Here is a 16369-nt window from a genome sequence, read left to right as displayed (position 1 = left end):
CTAGGAGGTCAATGCGGGCTCCAGGTGGACAGTGCGGGCTCTTGGTGGTCAGTGCATGCTCCAGGTGGTCAGTATGGGCTCCACCTGCCCTTATGTTAGTCCGGCCCTGTCTATAAGTGACAGTCTCCCAGTCACATGACTTTTAATGTGACATGGGATTCTTCAGGCTATTAGCAAAACAGTGAGGGTGAAATTGTGCCCTGCTGAGGAACCTGTCATCAGCTTCAGAGATGTGAACAGCATTTAAAGGATGCCATGGTAGCTAAATAAGATCTGCACCCAAGCATCAATGCAATTATGGTAACTTATTCTGATCATAGGCCTTTGTAGGGAGCATGTAGGGCACATGTACTGAATATCATATGTACACAAAGGATGGGCAAAGTTTAAAAGTTTCAAAACAACTAAAAATTAACTTGCAAACTTGCAAAGTCCAAGGTATTCAGCCAAATCCAGTGGCATTGGATTTGGTATCTTTTTTTTTTTTTTAACTTTATGGACTTTTTTCAACTTAACTAAGTAACTGTGTAGTGGGTGTGATTAAAGAGAAGTGCTACTAAACTGCACACAACAAAAGTTGGCCGAACATTTATCTGGCTGAACAATGAGTACTACAGGAAAGGTAAGGGTTTTCAGGCTCAATACATAAGAACCTTAATAATGAATCAAGATGATTTCAAATTTTAATGTGGTAAGGAAAATTGCTAATTAGAACACAGAATCTACTTACTTCTTGGTAAAGACTGTTTTCACTATGAATATACTGTATTTGAGTTATTATTTCAGTGTTTACTTTATCTTTGAGATGCTCCAGTCTTCAAGCCTTCTCTTCTCTTTTGTTTACTTCTGGCAGGGTTCTTCTTCAGGTGTCCATGTCACTGCCTGCGGGACATAGACACTTTCTATAAACTGTTCAACAGTAGGGTCCTCTCAGGATCCAGAAGGGGAGTGATGCCATTGCAAGGGGAGAGTAGGGGACTGGTCAGCAAGGCACCTTCTGCAGTGCTAGATTAGTGATCCTCTACATCCAATAAATGGTGCCAGGGAGGGACCTCAAAGGGGACTTCACAAGAAAAGAAAAAGAAAATCCATGCAGGGGCATTAAAGTATAAATTAGCTCAAAACTTTCTTTTAAGTTTTTGAGGGGTTTTTTTACCAAGTTTTACCAAGACTTCTCTGTCCAGACAGCCTGTCGGGACAAAGTGGCAGGTAGAAGATTGAGAAAAACTATTTAACACTGACAGGGGAACTTACTTTGGTTAGCTTTTATTCATCTTTTATGTAAAATCTTTATGTCAAATGGAATAAAAAAAAAACTACTGTTGTAACTGCTTAAAAAGTGTTAGCTGGAGTTTGACTTTAATTTGTTAGTCAAGTCCATCTAACACCCTCTCCACAGAATAACAATGCTGCTGGTTCCATTGGTTCTCCATAGAGTGGAGCCACCCTAAGATAAGAAGTGTATTAGTGACCTTAATAATAGGTGAAAATCAAGGAAAAAAAGCCTGAAAAAAAGAAAACTAACATGGCCACACATTTAAGGATTAGTAACTTGCAATATAAGACATTTTTGTTTTTGGGTTTAACAAGACTTTAAGATACTATATATCAGTCACAGAGTACATGCAACTGTTTTCAATGAGTAGGTGGACTTAAAGGAGCAGTAAAGTGGAATCATTGTATAGCATTTCATTAATAAAAACACAGTCTGTATACCTGTATACATTATGTAATGAGCAAATATGACTGTCCCCTTGTGTATTTATATACAGTACTGTGCAAAAGTTTTAGGCAGGTGTGAAAAAATGCTGTAAAGTAAGAATGCTTTCAGAAACAAAAGTGTTAATAGTTTTTTGTTTTTTTATCAATTACCAAAATGGAAAGTAAATGAACGGAAGAGAAATCCAAATCAAATCAATATTTGGTGTGACCACCCTTTGCCTTCAAAACAGCATCAATCACTTCCAGGACTCCTTGTTCTTCAAACCATCACTTCCAGGACTCCTTGTTTTTCTTTATGCTGAAGATTGTTCTTAATGGCATTGGCTGTTTGTTTGTGGTTGTTGTCCTGCAGCAGAATAAATTTGGGGGCAATCACATGCCTCCCTCTTGGTATGGCATAATGGATAAGTATCTGCTAGTATTTCTCAGCATTGAAGACACCATTGATCCTGACCAAATCTTCAACTCCATTTGCAAAAATGCAGCCCCAGACTTGCAAGGAACCACCACCATGCTTCACAGTTGCTGCAGACACACATGATTGTATCGCTCCCCAGCCACTTGTCGAACCAACTGCCTCCTGCTACAGCCAACTATTTCACATTTTGACCCATCAGTCCAGAGCACCTGCTGCCATTTTTCTGCGGCGGTAAGAGGAGCGCAGTGTGCAGGGAAAGGGACCCTGACCAGCCCACATGAGACCCTGCAGAGCCCACCACAGAGAGTCTATGGTGGGCTCTGCAATGTCACTTTCAGGTGGGCTCTACTGGGTCTATGGTGGTCTCTGCAGGGTCTATGGTGGGCTCTGCAGGGTCACTCTCAGGTGTGCTGTGTGGGGTCTAAGGTGGGCTCTGCAGGGTCTCTGGTATGTGCAGGGTCTCAGGTGGGGTCTCTGGTGGGCTCTGCAGGGTCTCAGGTGGGCTGTGTGGGGTTTCAGGTGGGCTTTGTAGGGTATCTGGTATGTGCTGAGTCTCAGGTGGGCTGTGCGGGGTCTCAGGTTGGCTATGGAGAGTATCATGTTAGGCTCTGCAGGGTCTCTGGTAGGCTGTGTGGGGTCTCTCAGGTGGGGTCTGCAGGGTCTCAAGTGGGCCCTGCAGGGTTTCAGGTGGGCTCTGCAGGGTATTCTTAGGTGGGCTGTGTGTGGTCTCAGATGGGCTCTGACGGGTCACTCTCAGGTTCGCTCTCTTAGGCGGGTCTGCAGGGTCACACTCAGGTGGGCTGTGTGGGGTTGGAGGTGGGCTCTGCAGGGTCTCTGTAATGTGCAGCATCCTAGGTGGGCTCTGCAGGGTGTCAGGTGGGCTTTGCAGGGTGTCAGGTGGGCTCTGCAGGATTTCTGATGGGCTGCATGGGGTCTATAGTGGGCTTTGCAGCATTGAGCGGCGGAGTGATCTGTTCTTCGACTCTGATGTCAGAGCCAGCAGGAGCAGAGCTGGAGAGAAGGAAATGGTGCAAGTATTTATTTATTTGGTTGGGGGGGGGGAGTCTTGGTTTTTTGGGGGAGAGGGGATTGCCCATACAACATTTTGCTATGGGACCCTGTGATTTCTAGTTATGCCCCTGCATACAGTATATACTGTATATATACTATATTATGGCTTGTTCACAATGTCCATTGAGTTAATTTTTTCTGCATATCAATGCACATATATGGTGTGAACAGGGCACGTAGAATTGTTTTCTTTGTGCTCTGCTCGCATCATACTTTTGCATTGGTATACAGAATAATGCAGCTCAATGGACTTTGCGAGATCAAGCTATAAAGTGAAATCTGAGCGGTCGCAATGGGCCATGGCATTGCATTAAGATTGTACTTCCATTAGTTTACTAAATAAGACCACAAATGTCTGATAGTACCACAACAAAATGACAGCAATATAACACACCATCTGTTTTCCTTTCTAGGTAGTAGCGCTCCTTTGTTTTCTTGTTGTTCATCTGTATTTGTCTACTTAGCTACACTTTTAATGTGTTTATAGGTTATAAAATGCAAAGCTGCTGTGGCATGGGCCCCGAATCAGCCACTGGCGATTGAGGAGATCGAAGTACAACCACCAAAAGAAGATGAAGTTCGGATTAAGGTGAAGCTTTGTTTAAAATCTGTTCTAATACCTTCATAAGGTACATATAAAGCCCACAAAAACATAAATCTAAATGGTAACATTTGGATGGAATTGAAAGGGAGTGTTTAAACTCAACCTCAGACAATTTTTTTAACAGCTTAATTCACAAAAGGGTAAAGAGTTTGGAGAAGGCTGGAGAAGTGAACAATCTAGGACAACATAGCTGAACTGGAAAGTGAGCTGAATTGGAGAATTTCTACTGATCAGTTATGTTATCCTAGACTGTTCATTTCTCCTGCCTTCTCCAAACTCTTCACCCATAAAGAGTTATTAAACCCTCACATGTTTTTGCCTATATCTACTGCTTGCAAGCAGTAGATATAGGCAAAACAATTTAAAAAAAAACAAAAAACCTTTTTAAAGGATTAATACTTACCTGTGTCTATGCCGTACACTCACGTCAAAACATCTGAAAATGTATTGGGCAGCCGCAAAGGATCTTGGGGTGGGCGCATGCGCAGTTCAGATGTTCGGCTGGGAGACGAGGAGAGATACAAGATAAATCTATGGAGCAGCATGCACCCGCACAGACTCCATTGGACATGTGAGAAGAGGAGGACAGAGGAATCAGTGCTGGATCAGAAACCGCACCAGCGCTGGAGGGACAGCTAAAAACTATTGGAAAGAAGAAGATGATCGGATTAAGAGGCATTATTTAAGGTAAGTCCTTAAATTAGCTCTGCGGGGGGGGGACTTTTGCCCTTAATGCCACTTTAAGCGAATAGACCTGTAAATGTCCTACATCAGCAGTAAACAGAAGGCAGCTTTTTTAAACTGATGTTTTAACATATATTTTGGCTGTTTGCAATGAACAAACCACACAAAAGCAATTGAAACAGGACAATGAATGCTTCAAGCAGTTTCCCAAAATTTAACTGAAAATGCAACTTTTAATGACTTCTGCAGTCTCAAAATTATTTAACCCTTTCATGGCAAGCATCTTTAGTACTTAGTAGGTCACCCTTTTGCTGTTATGACCTGCTGCATAAGTAGACACCAGATTCTGGCAGCATTGCTGAAGACTCTTAGCCCATTACTCATGAGCAATGGCCTCCAGTAGCTCTAATATTCTTGGGTTTGCATGCTGCAACCACCTTCTTCAAATCCCACAAAGATCTATTAGGTTCAAGTCAGGTAACTGTGTTGGCCACAATCTTCCCATGACTTCCTCTGCAACCAAGTCCTGGTGGAATTTGAGGTATGCTTTGGATCATTGTCCTGTTGGAAGTTTCAATGACGTCCAAGCTTCAGCTTCCTCACAGATGGCATGATGTTTACTCCTAGGATTTCCTGATACTTCAATAAATCCATCTTAGTAAAAAATGTGGATCCGCGCTTTATGGGTAGCCCTGTTTTAATAACCTGATATTAAAGCAGCTGCGCTCTCAACCCTGGGGTTAGAATAGATAAAGTGTGAATTGTGCAGCTAATCACTTGATCACACAATCTTTCTACTAGGATTTCGGATTGTTCCACAAAGTCTTGCTCCCTTGTGCAGTTACGTTTAATTCGGGTAAGTTGCCCCTTTGGTATTCCTTTTAACCACATTAAAAGGAATACCTTTTAACCACATTGGATGATGGCAGCTAAAAGTAGGGATATACCCATTCCTGTCTGTTGTTTTAAAGTGAGTTTTGGTTATAAATTGATAATCCTGTATGTATACAGGATTATCAATTTAAAAGTATTAAAAGTAGGGATATAAATTTATATTTATATATTTAATTATATATATTTATATATTTATATTATGCACTTTAGTTTTTAGCGCTGCACAATTCACACTTTATTTAATAAATCCATCTTGCCTTCTAGTACCAGAGGATGTAAAGCAGCCCCAGAGCATCACCAAGCCACCACCACGATTAACTGCAGGCAGAGTGTTCTTTTCAGTGTATGCTTCATTCTCCTTCCTCCAGACATACTGCTTATCCATAGGTTCTCAGTGCCTGTTGCCACCAAGTCTGGCTGCAGGTTTTTTGCAGTCACTCATGGGTTTTTCACAAACTGCCTTCTCAAAAATCTAGTTGCAGCCATTGATAGCTTCCTTTTTCTGCTCTGTCCAGCTAGTGTAACCATTGTTCTTTGAACTTTGAACTTGCGAACTATGCTTTCAACTGTGTCTCGCGGAACATTCAGTGCCTTTGCTATCTTTTTGTATCCTTTTCCTTCTTTGTGAAGGGTGATGATGTCTTCTCTTACATTTTTTGACCATTCGTTTCACTTAGCCATATATCTAACATGCAGTCAAATGTGACACTCAACAAACCCTTAGCCAGTTAATGTATTTCATGTCTTCTAGCTCAAGCACACTTGGTGCAACTATTGAAGCCTTTGATTGGTGGTATCAGGTATGCTTGAGACAACACCTGTTTTGCAGATGTGTGCTCTTGTGAGGGATTCTATTCGGGGAGTTGAATAATTTTGTGACTGCAGAAGTCATTAAAAGTTGCATTTTCAGTTTAATTTGGGGAAACCCCTTGAAACATTTGTTGTGTTGACCTACTTAATTTGCTTTTTGATTTGTTCATTGCAAACAACTGAAAGTTTGTAAAATTTGCTTGTGTGGTTTGTTCTAAGCTCATGGACTGCATAAGCAAGTTCATGTTCTGTGATGTTTCTGGTTGGCCCCACATTTAAGTAATCCTTTACTGTGTATTTTTGTTACTGTATTATGTTACTTTCTCTGTAATGTTTATATGCAACTACAATGCACAAACATGTTGACTGCTATATTTGTGTAATGGTTGTTATGCCTTTGACAAATTTGCTAATAAAAAATATTGAAACAGAAAACAATAATTATAATTCAATAAAAAAAGTATGTTTGTGATTGTCATTGTAAAAAACCTAGAGCACCACCTGGGCACTCCAAGGTGAACATGTTGTGGTGTGGTGAACATTGGGTGTAGCCACGCTGTGCTGGCATTGAGAGGGGCTGAAAAGGACACAGTTAAATAGAACTACTAGAATAGAGTCCGCTTGCTGTATAACACAGCATACATGTTCCACAGTCCTTCTAGCCACTAAATATGCTTTAATTACTGTGCCACAAGTAAAAGTCTCACAGACACATTTAAACCCCCAGAACAATATCTTTTTAAAGCTGAAACTCTTCCATTGTATAAGCTTTTCTGCATACAGAATATATAAACACTGGGATAATACTTTGTCGGAGGCATTCTTAAAAAAACAGATCCTTGACCCATATGCCCTAAAGGACTGCATTTGTTATTTTGAAAGCCCACTATAAAGGAAAAGTAATTCTGAATAAAAACACATGTGGTTTTAAGCAATAATTTTTGGTGCATTCATTTTTCCCAGTCTGCATGACTGGGCATGTGGCATGTGTTAAGTCCACTCCTTTGCATACATACTTTATACAAAATGTGTCCCTTTTTCTTATCTCAGAATTGTTTAGTGAATATTTAAACATAAACATAGTGAACATGTTCTTAACCCTTGTAGTAGGGTTACCCCAACACTGCAAGGGCTAAGTGCTCATTTTTGTCTAGCTTAAAAACAACCAAAGGGTTACTCACCCGATCCTCAAAGCCGACTTGCTCTTAGACCAGTCCCCATACCGTTGCTGCAATGGAGGCAGAGGGGACTAGTCTAAGAGCAAGCCAGCTCAGCTCAGAGGATCAGATGAGTATAACTTTGTTATTTTTGAACCTAGACAAGAACAAGCACTTAACTCTTGCAGTGCGGGGGTATTTTCACTGCAAGGATTAAGGAAAAAATTCCCTGGAATTCTTCTTTAAACCACGTTAGAATGAAAAACAGCTAATTGTTCTTCTTTTTATAATGTTCAGATGGTAAGCACAGGAATATGTCGGACAGATGATCACATAATCCACGGTGATATAAAAAGGATACCATTTCCAGTTATTCTTGGCCATGAGGGAGCTGGTATAATTGAAAGCGTTGGAAAAGGTGTAACCAATTTGAAATCAGGTATTTTAATTTTAAGAAAATGTCCCAGCAATACTGTACATTATAATGTAAATCAGCTTTGCTGAATACCACCAGCGTAATTTGTCCCAATGAAAAAGTGTGCATTGTGTTCTTGCAATGCACACTGGGTATCACATCCTACATTAGCTATAGATGCAAACTTGGCAACTATTGTTTCTATTTATTCTTATACTACAGAACATTATTGTAAAGTTTTAACAGTTCCAGACTGTCAAACTACTATTAAAGTGGACCTTAACTTGCATAGTGAAATGTAAGTTGTGCTTAAGTAGTGCCCTAAAGGCGTTTATCAGCCTATCTCTGGTCATGGCACCCTCTAAAATATGCAAAATCTCATGGCACCCTAGTCTAGAAGGTGATAGATGTTAAGGGGGATCCCACATAAGAACACACAAAAAAGTGGTTTTCCCCCTTGACATTACAGTGCCCCCTTCAAATCAATATCCCCCCCCTTCACATCAGAGTCACCCTTGCATCCAGTCCCCCTTCACATCAGTAGCCCCCCTTTAAAATCAGCAGCCCCTCTTTCATATCAGAGCCCCCCCCCTTCACATCATAGTCCCCCCTTTACATCAGGAACCACCTTCACATTAGCCTTCATTCCCCCCTTCACATCCCAATTCCACTACCACAAAGGCTACCCTAAAATATGTACCTTTTGTCTTTAAATCCTCCTGAAAACACCAGTAAACTTCCTGTGGCAGGGCACTCCTGTGTCTGATCTTACAATTGATCATTCAATGCAACTGAATGATTGATTGATTTGAATAAAAATCAAAAAAGCTAATATTTCCCATTTTGATCATTCAATGCAACTAAAATGGTTGCTCTGAATAAAAATGGCAAACCAAAGAGTCTCCATTTAATCAATTCATTGATTTCTTGAACAACTTAGACTCTTCCAAGACAATCAACCGTAGCAGAATTTTTTTTGGTCACTTCTGATTGATTGAACAAATATCTGCATGTGTTGGGAGAACTATTTATAACTGAGAACAATTAAATTATTGTTTTTTAATGGTTTATTTAAGGGATGCACCGATACCGATACTAGTATTAGTATCAGTGCCGAGTATTTGGGCGAGTACTCATAATGCCTAGCCCGATACCTGAGCTTCCGAAATCAGGAAGCCATCTTCCTGATTGGCTGGCAAGCCAGCTCCATGCATTGTGGCCACAACTTCCACGGTTTGGTCATCTTCAAATGTGCTGTAGTTTAATACGGTATGAATAAATATATGCAGTTTGCAACCTTATGTAATAACTTTTTGAGTACTCAGAATGGTATTTTTAAATGGTTCATTTTTAATTGGCAACTAATGTATTCACATACTGTAATACTGTAGTTTTTTCTTGTTTTTTTTAGGAGACAAAGTCATTCCACTTTGGCTTCCTCAGTGTAGAAAGTGCAGCACTTGTCTAAATCCACACAGCAACCTTTGCATTAAATCACAGTAAGTAATTAAAGCTGAACTAAATTACAAAACAAAATCTAATAGACAATTTTTTTTGGGAGAAATGTTGTATGTTATATTGCCAAATGATTAAATTCCCTGCTTTTCATTTATACGGTGGGGCATATGCAGAAACGTTTGCATTATCCACATCTGTGAGATTCTTAGGACTGGAGACTTGTTGCAGGATAATGCAACTCTATTAGTAGTATATATTACCATGGAATGTTCTTAAAATAAGCTGGGAATAGCTGGCACTTTTGTACTTTTTGAAAATGTATCCCCTGTATGGCAAGTCTTACTTCTTGGGACTTCCATGTGCAAAGATGGGATATACTAAAATTACTTTAATACTCCAAGCAACTACAGTCATGGACAATAATATTGGCACCCCTGCATTTCTATCAGATAATGCACCACTTTGCGCAGAAAATGGTTGCAATTACAAATGTTTAGGCATTCTCATGTTTATTTCTTTTGTTTGTATTGGTATGACACAAAATTAACAGCTTTTTGTTAAAACAAAATTATACTTTTTTAGTAAAGCCCATCATTCTACTGTTTTCAGAAAAAGAAATGAGGCCTTTAAAGAAAAAAAATACAGTCCCTACAGTCAAACACAGTGGAGATTCACTGATGTTTTGGGGTTGCTTTGCTGCTTCAGGCACTGGATGTCCTGACTGTGTGCATGGCATTATAAAATCTGAAGACTACCAAAGAATTCTGGGGTGCAATGTAGGGCCCAGTGTCAGAAGGTTGGGTCTCTGTCAGATGTCATAGGTCTTACAGCAGGACAATGACCCAAAGCACACATCAAAAAGCACCCAGAAGTGGTTTCTGACAAAGCGCTGGAGAGTACTAGACTGGGTAATGCACAGAACAACTTGCAAATTTTAGTGGTCATGAGTTTAGTGCCCCCTAATGGTGGTGATTAGTGGGGAGTGCCCCTTTAAATGTCAATGAATGGTGTGCCCCTTAAATGTCAGAAATCAGTAGCAATTGGACCAATTGGACCAGTCCAGATCTAAATCCCATAGAGCACCTGTGGAGAGATCTCAAAACAGCAGTTGGGAAAAGGAACCCTTCCAATCTGAGAGACCTGGAGCAGTTGACGAAAGAAGAGTGGTCCAAAATTAGTGTAGAGAGGTGTAAGAAACTAATTGATGGTTACAGGAATCGATTGATTTCATTTTTTTTCCAAGGGCTGTGCTACCAAATATTAATTGAGGGTGCCAATCATTTTGGAATGTGTCAGATTTGGCTTTTCCTTTCTCCAGTTTTTTTGTGTCATACTAATACAAACAAAAGAAATAAACATGAGAATGTCTAAACATGTGTAATTGCAACAATTTGTGGTGCATTATCTGACAGAAATGCAGGGGTGCCAATATTTTTGGCCATGACTGTATATCTATCACTAGAACACACTCATGATAACAGTGGCCTCCATCTTTCTTTAGAACTCTTATCATTGGGGTTTTCTAGGTATCACCAAAATAGTTACAGTTAAAATTGCTTGATTTATTTAATAATATGATTAAAATCCATAAAAAACAATGCATGAGTCACATTAGTGTTACATGTTCAAACAATGATCTCAATTAGAAATTTCTTGAAACTTCTCTTGAAATTTGCTTTTCTTGTGTATTCCACTTGCGGTTTCCTATGTGTTTCGGTCTATTGCTTCATCAGGAACCACAGGTACGTCTAAGTGAATATCGCATAACAAATAATTCACCATCATGCAAAGTGTTAATCTAAATATCAAACAATGAATATTATATGCAGTTATTGTCATCAATCCAGGAGGGGATATATCTCACTCCACTGGGTCTCCCTCATTTCCTGAAATTCTTCTTTCTATGAAATCAATAGGAAATTAAATGCAAGAAAATTAATTTTCCAGTGTCTTGTAACATTTTCATGATGCCTCTGATGGGCTCCTAAAACATGCAAGCAATCTCTTGTAGCAAGATTAAGTGTACAGCATCTATTTTAAGACATTGGTGCCCTGGATCTCACCAATGTCTTAAAGCAGCCCTCAGCTTCATAAGAATCCTTAGATTCATGATGATCTGTTAAAGTTAAAAGACTAGTATATAGCATAAACAAAGGAGAAATTTGCCATGTACTATTCTTAACAACATAGATCTACAGGGCCATCTTTAACGCTGGGCAAAAGGGGCAGTTGCCCCAGGCCCAAGTCAGCTGTCCCTTGAGCTCACAAAATATACATATGCAGCACCTAGGGTTGCCTCCTGTGGGGGATTCAGATTCACCCAGACAGTCCAGGTTTTGAATGCTGTGTATGCTTAAACACCACTGTGGGAAATAAAAACAAACCATTCTCTCAGAGTTATAGTAGAGATACAGAAGTTTTTGACCTTTACATCTTTAACAGGGCTATTCACAAAAGGGTGAAGAGTTTGGAGAAGGCAGGAGAAGTGAACAATCTAGGCAAAAATTGCCAACTTCCCCAAATCAGCTCAATTTCCAGTTCAGCCGGGTTGTCCTAAATTGTTCATATCTCCTGCCTTCTCCAAACTCTTTACCCTTCTGTGAATAACCTTGTAAATGTTTAAAGGGGGTTTAATACTTTACTCATAGATTAAAGCAGTTCAATTCAGAACCTCTTTAATCTATGGCTAAATTATGAAACTTCTTTAAACATTTGCCCTTGCAAGTACCAAAAATGTTTATTACAGATCTGTTAAAGGTGCAGGACTATTAAAAGAGATATTAAAATGTATGTAAACCCAAACAATGAACTTTTCTTATTTGCTACCTCTTGATCTAATGTACCATTGAAAGCATTTTGTTAAATCTGTTAAGTGCAAAAAAATACCTGTTATCAGAAATTCAGAGATATCCTGCATACTGTGCTCTCTGCCTATGTGAGATACACCTGGCACACCACCCAGTAACACATATCCTGTCCTAGGGTGTCAACTAGGTTTACTGACAACAGTACAGCAGAATCAGAAAGCACGGGGAGTTAGGAGCTTAAAAAATAGAGAAAATAAGATTACAATAATATTTATTAATAATGATTATTATTGTTATTATTATACAGTTTGTTTGTAAGGTATTAAATACACTTTGATTATTCTTAAATCCATTTAAACATTTGTTCCAAAAAATGCCAAACCCTAAGTGTTGTATATGTCCCTTTGCTTCTCTTTTATTTTACATACAGCTTATCTGAACCACAGAAAGTAATGCCTAACAGTACATCAAGGTTTTCATGCAAGGGAAAAGTTGTGAATCATTTTTCATGGTGCAGCACCTTTTCAGAATATATTGTCACGCCTATTGATGCTGTTGCAAAGATTGATGACAGAGGACCCATGGAGAAAGTCTGTCTTTTTGGATGTTGTTTTCCAACAGGATATGGAGCGGCTGTCAATACTGCCAAGGTACATTTTTTGTATTAGACCTCTATTAGTTAACTCAACTATCTCACTAATATTACTATATTCATCTATATCACTATAAATTTGTTCAATGTAAGCAAGTCATTTGGCCTTTTGGCCATTGCAGTTCTTTAGTTACTAACCTTTACTAAAGTGTACATGCATAGCCAAAACTTTAAATCCTGCTGCACTCGGATATCCCAATCAGCATGGGTACTCGAAATGGCTGCGGATGGCAGAGTGAAACAAACGTCTGTTTATTGACGCATGTTGTCATAACGTGTCTGCAACGTTTCGGGGCCACGCAGGGTCCCCTCTATTCATTCCAAGCCTGATGAAGGGGACCCTGCGTGACCCCCAAACGTTGCATACACGTTATGACAACATACATCAATGATCATGCATAGCTAATATCTCATACTAAATGTTCCCTTCTATGAAAGGCATCCAGTTCTGGTTTTGAATACTGTTGTCTATTGCACCTTTTGCTAGGAATGATTTCATAATGTTCTTCTTTACAGCTTTACTCATATTGAAGTATCTGATGGGTCTTTGAAAGATGCAGTAGGCTTAATTCACAAAGCTAACACACCGGGATAAGGATACTTATTTTGCAATGCAATAAGATTTGAAAATCTATATTTTTACAGTTGCAATGCCGAAAATAGAGTGTCTTAGGCCTGTGTAAAACTTTGTGTATTCATCCTATTTATTGGTAGTGTCTCTGCAATTGAAGCAGAACTATATCTGCCAATTTACCAGTTTCCAAAAGAAATTTGAAGTTAGAAATATTCAGCAAATGTGATTAAATCTTTAAAGAAGTATCACCAGAAGTTAAAATGCTTGTTAAATCCCCCAGGAGACCCAATGCACATTGCACTTGTTGTCATTGAAATCTGGACAGTGGTTATGAAATAGGACATTTCATTTATGTTAGTGCTGGCTGTAGCTCCACCCCAGGCTGAAGCCCAGTTTATGGACGTTCCTATGAGGGAGTTACATTGGGCCTTAAAATTGCAACCTTGTGCATCCTCTGCTCTCCACTGCCACATTATTTGTAAAGAAAAGGCTGAACCCATCAAAAAAAGACTGAACCCAAACTTAGCTGCCAGCTATTCAGGGAGAGAATACATTTTTTATTTACAATTTGATTTAACCCATTAGTTAAGTACCCCTTACTCATTCAGAAAAGGGGGGGCCGCATCTGGGTGCCTCTTTATTAAAGGGGTGCCCTGATGTGAATAAGCCTGCACGCACACAGGCAGGGGGACATGGTGCTTTCCTTCCCCCTTTCCTGCCCTGCCAGACCTGTGCTCGGATCAAGGTTCTGGTATGGAATTTTAGGGAGGACCCCACGTTTTCCCCATTTTTGGGGGGTGGGGTTCCTTCTTAAAATTCCCACCAGACCTTAAGGGCCTGGTATGACTTTGACGGGAAACCCCACACACTTTGTTTTTTTTTTACATGCGGCCCTTACCAAAATTCCTACCAGACCTTCAGGGTCTGGTATGACTTTTGAGGAGAGCCCCACGCTTTTTTTCCCTTTAAAATAGGGTGCCTCTTAACATTCCTGGCAGAACTAAAAGGGCCTGGTATTGTTTGGGAGGAGGAGCCGCAAGCTTTTTTCTTTTTCTTTTTAAATGCAATTTTTTTCTTTACAAATGTCAGTTTTGCTGCAGCAGGTTCTATACATCATACATATGTGCCACTTTACAGGCAGGTTAAGGGGACCCCCCAGGCACAATATTTAAAGGAATTTTTCTTTTTATTGTTTCACTTTAAGTAATGTTAAAATCACTGCTCCTTTAAAAGCTTTTCCCTCATTCCCTTTTTATGGCCAATAACTTGCATATAAGCCTTCAAAATGGGGTCAATTTATTTTCAAAGTTCTACCCCCACTGAGTTCGAATTCTAACTTTTCCCATGTTCGAAAGTTCGAATATGGGGGGTGTTTTGCTCATCAATAATTCTAAACAGGTATGCAGATAAGACTACTGATTTTTCTATCAATTTCCTTATTTGCATACTTTTTTTAAGGTGAAAGTATTAAAACTAGTGGGTCATGACAGGTAGCCAACAAATATTTTCGGAAGGAGGTCAGCCATATCAGCGCCTGTAGTTCTCCCCTGACAGGTATACATTAACAAAGATTTAAAAGAAAACACTTGAAACATATTTGTTTAACCAACAGGTGGAGCCTGGTACTATTTGTGCTGTATTTGGATTGGGTGCCATTGGGCTGTCGGCTGTTATTGGATGTAAAGTTTCTGGAGCATCAAGAATTTTTGCTATAGATATAAACAGCAGCAAGTTTGAAAAGGCAAAGCTGTTTGGAGCCACTGACTGTATTAATCCCAAAGATTATAGTAAACCAATTCAGGAGGTGATCACGGAAATGACAGGACACGGAGTGCATTATTCCTTTGAATGCATTGGGAATATTGATGTTATGGTATGTAATTGAAAATATATTTTACCATTGATCATCCTAAAATGGTTAGACATGGGGCAAATGTTCTTCCTATTTTACATGATATAAAATGTTAATTGTCTAATGGACTACAGATAATAATGTAGATCTTTCTTTAGCAGCTTGAACAAACTCCCGTTTTGTGGTTTTACAGACAGAAATACTTCAGGTGATGGCTAAATTTTTGCAAACATAAAGCCGAGAACTGGAGTGTAAAAGGACTGTTGCAGGACTTAGAAATTAGAGCATTCATCTGCAGTTTGAGGGACATGGCCATCAAGCATCTGTGGACTTTAGCAGTGGATGACAGGAGGTTAAAAAAACAGCTCTTACAGGACCTGAGGTCCTCACACAGTTTAAGAGGCTCAAGTAGTGGGTGTGTTGTAATTAATGGCCTACATTATATATCCTCAATGGCTGTTTATAAATATACAAACGCCTATGTTAAGGGACATGGACAGTAATAACAATGGTCTTCCTTATATTAAAAAGCTTTGCAGTAGCAGCCTTGGTCCTGTTATTGTGTGATGCCCATTCTCCGACCATAGTTCACCTAACAGACAATGATGCTTTAGCTCTGTTCTGCTTTAAATGACATCTGTCAAAACTTTAATAGAACTAAACTGGACAGAGCTACATTGCAGGCACTTAGCACTGCATATACCTTTGCTTTTTTTCTGCTAGGGGTAAAGTGCCCAATTGTATATGTACATTTAGACACTTCCTAGATAGCATCCTGGGATTTGGGGATTAAGCACATGTTTATAAGGCACTGTTGAGTGCCTGAATCTAGCCCTAGGGCCAGTTTAGTACCTATATATTCATGAAAAATGTAGTGCTGCCCAAACCACAGTGGTAACCACTCACCTTTAGTGCTTCGGAAAACTGTGTACAAGTTTGCATGTTTGCTATGCTGGCTATAATATTGTCATCCTTAATGCTTATAATAATAAAAACTATGTAAACTACATATGTTTGCATATATTCTTAATTTAGCCTATACATTAAATGTGTGTATAGTACAACGATTAAGTTGAAAGAGCAGTAATCTATAGCAGTCAGATTTCACTTCACTATAATGATATCAATAAAAAGTTAGGCTAGTACGGGCTTTACTGTATGTAGGTTATTACTGTATACAACACTGCCTAAATAACAGAAGATACACATATATATACAGTATATATATATATACATATATACACACAGTAT

At 39.3% G+C, this 16369-nt stretch overlaps 1 protein-coding gene across 2 annotated transcripts in view; it reads left to right on the top strand.

Annotated features, from left to right (window-relative positions):
- Positions 1-566: 566 nt before the first annotated feature.
- LOC108793359 (alcohol dehydrogenase 1-like) overlaps positions 567-16369 on the top strand; it is a 25854-nt gene continuing 10051 nt past the window's right edge. Inside the window, exons 1-6 of one of the 2 annotated variants that reach the window (XM_018564279.1) lie at positions 567-622; positions 3699-3800; positions 7658-7799; positions 9187-9274; positions 12471-12690; positions 14879-15139. In XM_018564279.1, the coding sequence (XP_018419781.1) occupies positions 605-622; positions 3699-3800; positions 7658-7799; positions 9187-9274; positions 12471-12690; positions 14879-15139 (831 nt within the window). In that variant the 5' untranslated portion in view covers positions 567-604. Of the gene's footprint in view, positions 623-3698; positions 3801-7657; positions 7800-9186; positions 9275-12470; positions 12691-14878; positions 15144-16369 lie in introns of both variants that reach the window. The other variant, XM_018564280.1, reaches the window with a different exon arrangement.

This window comes from Nanorana parkeri, unplaced genomic scaffold (assembly GCF_000935625.1).
Source record: "Nanorana parkeri isolate BGI_ZX_2015 unplaced genomic scaffold, ASM93562v1 scaffold742, whole genome shotgun sequence".
Lineage (NCBI taxonomy): Eukaryota > Metazoa > Chordata > Amphibia > Anura > Dicroglossidae > Nanorana > Nanorana parkeri.
Note: the sequence above shows the minus strand (reverse complement) of the source record. Positions and strands in the feature narration are given on the sequence as shown.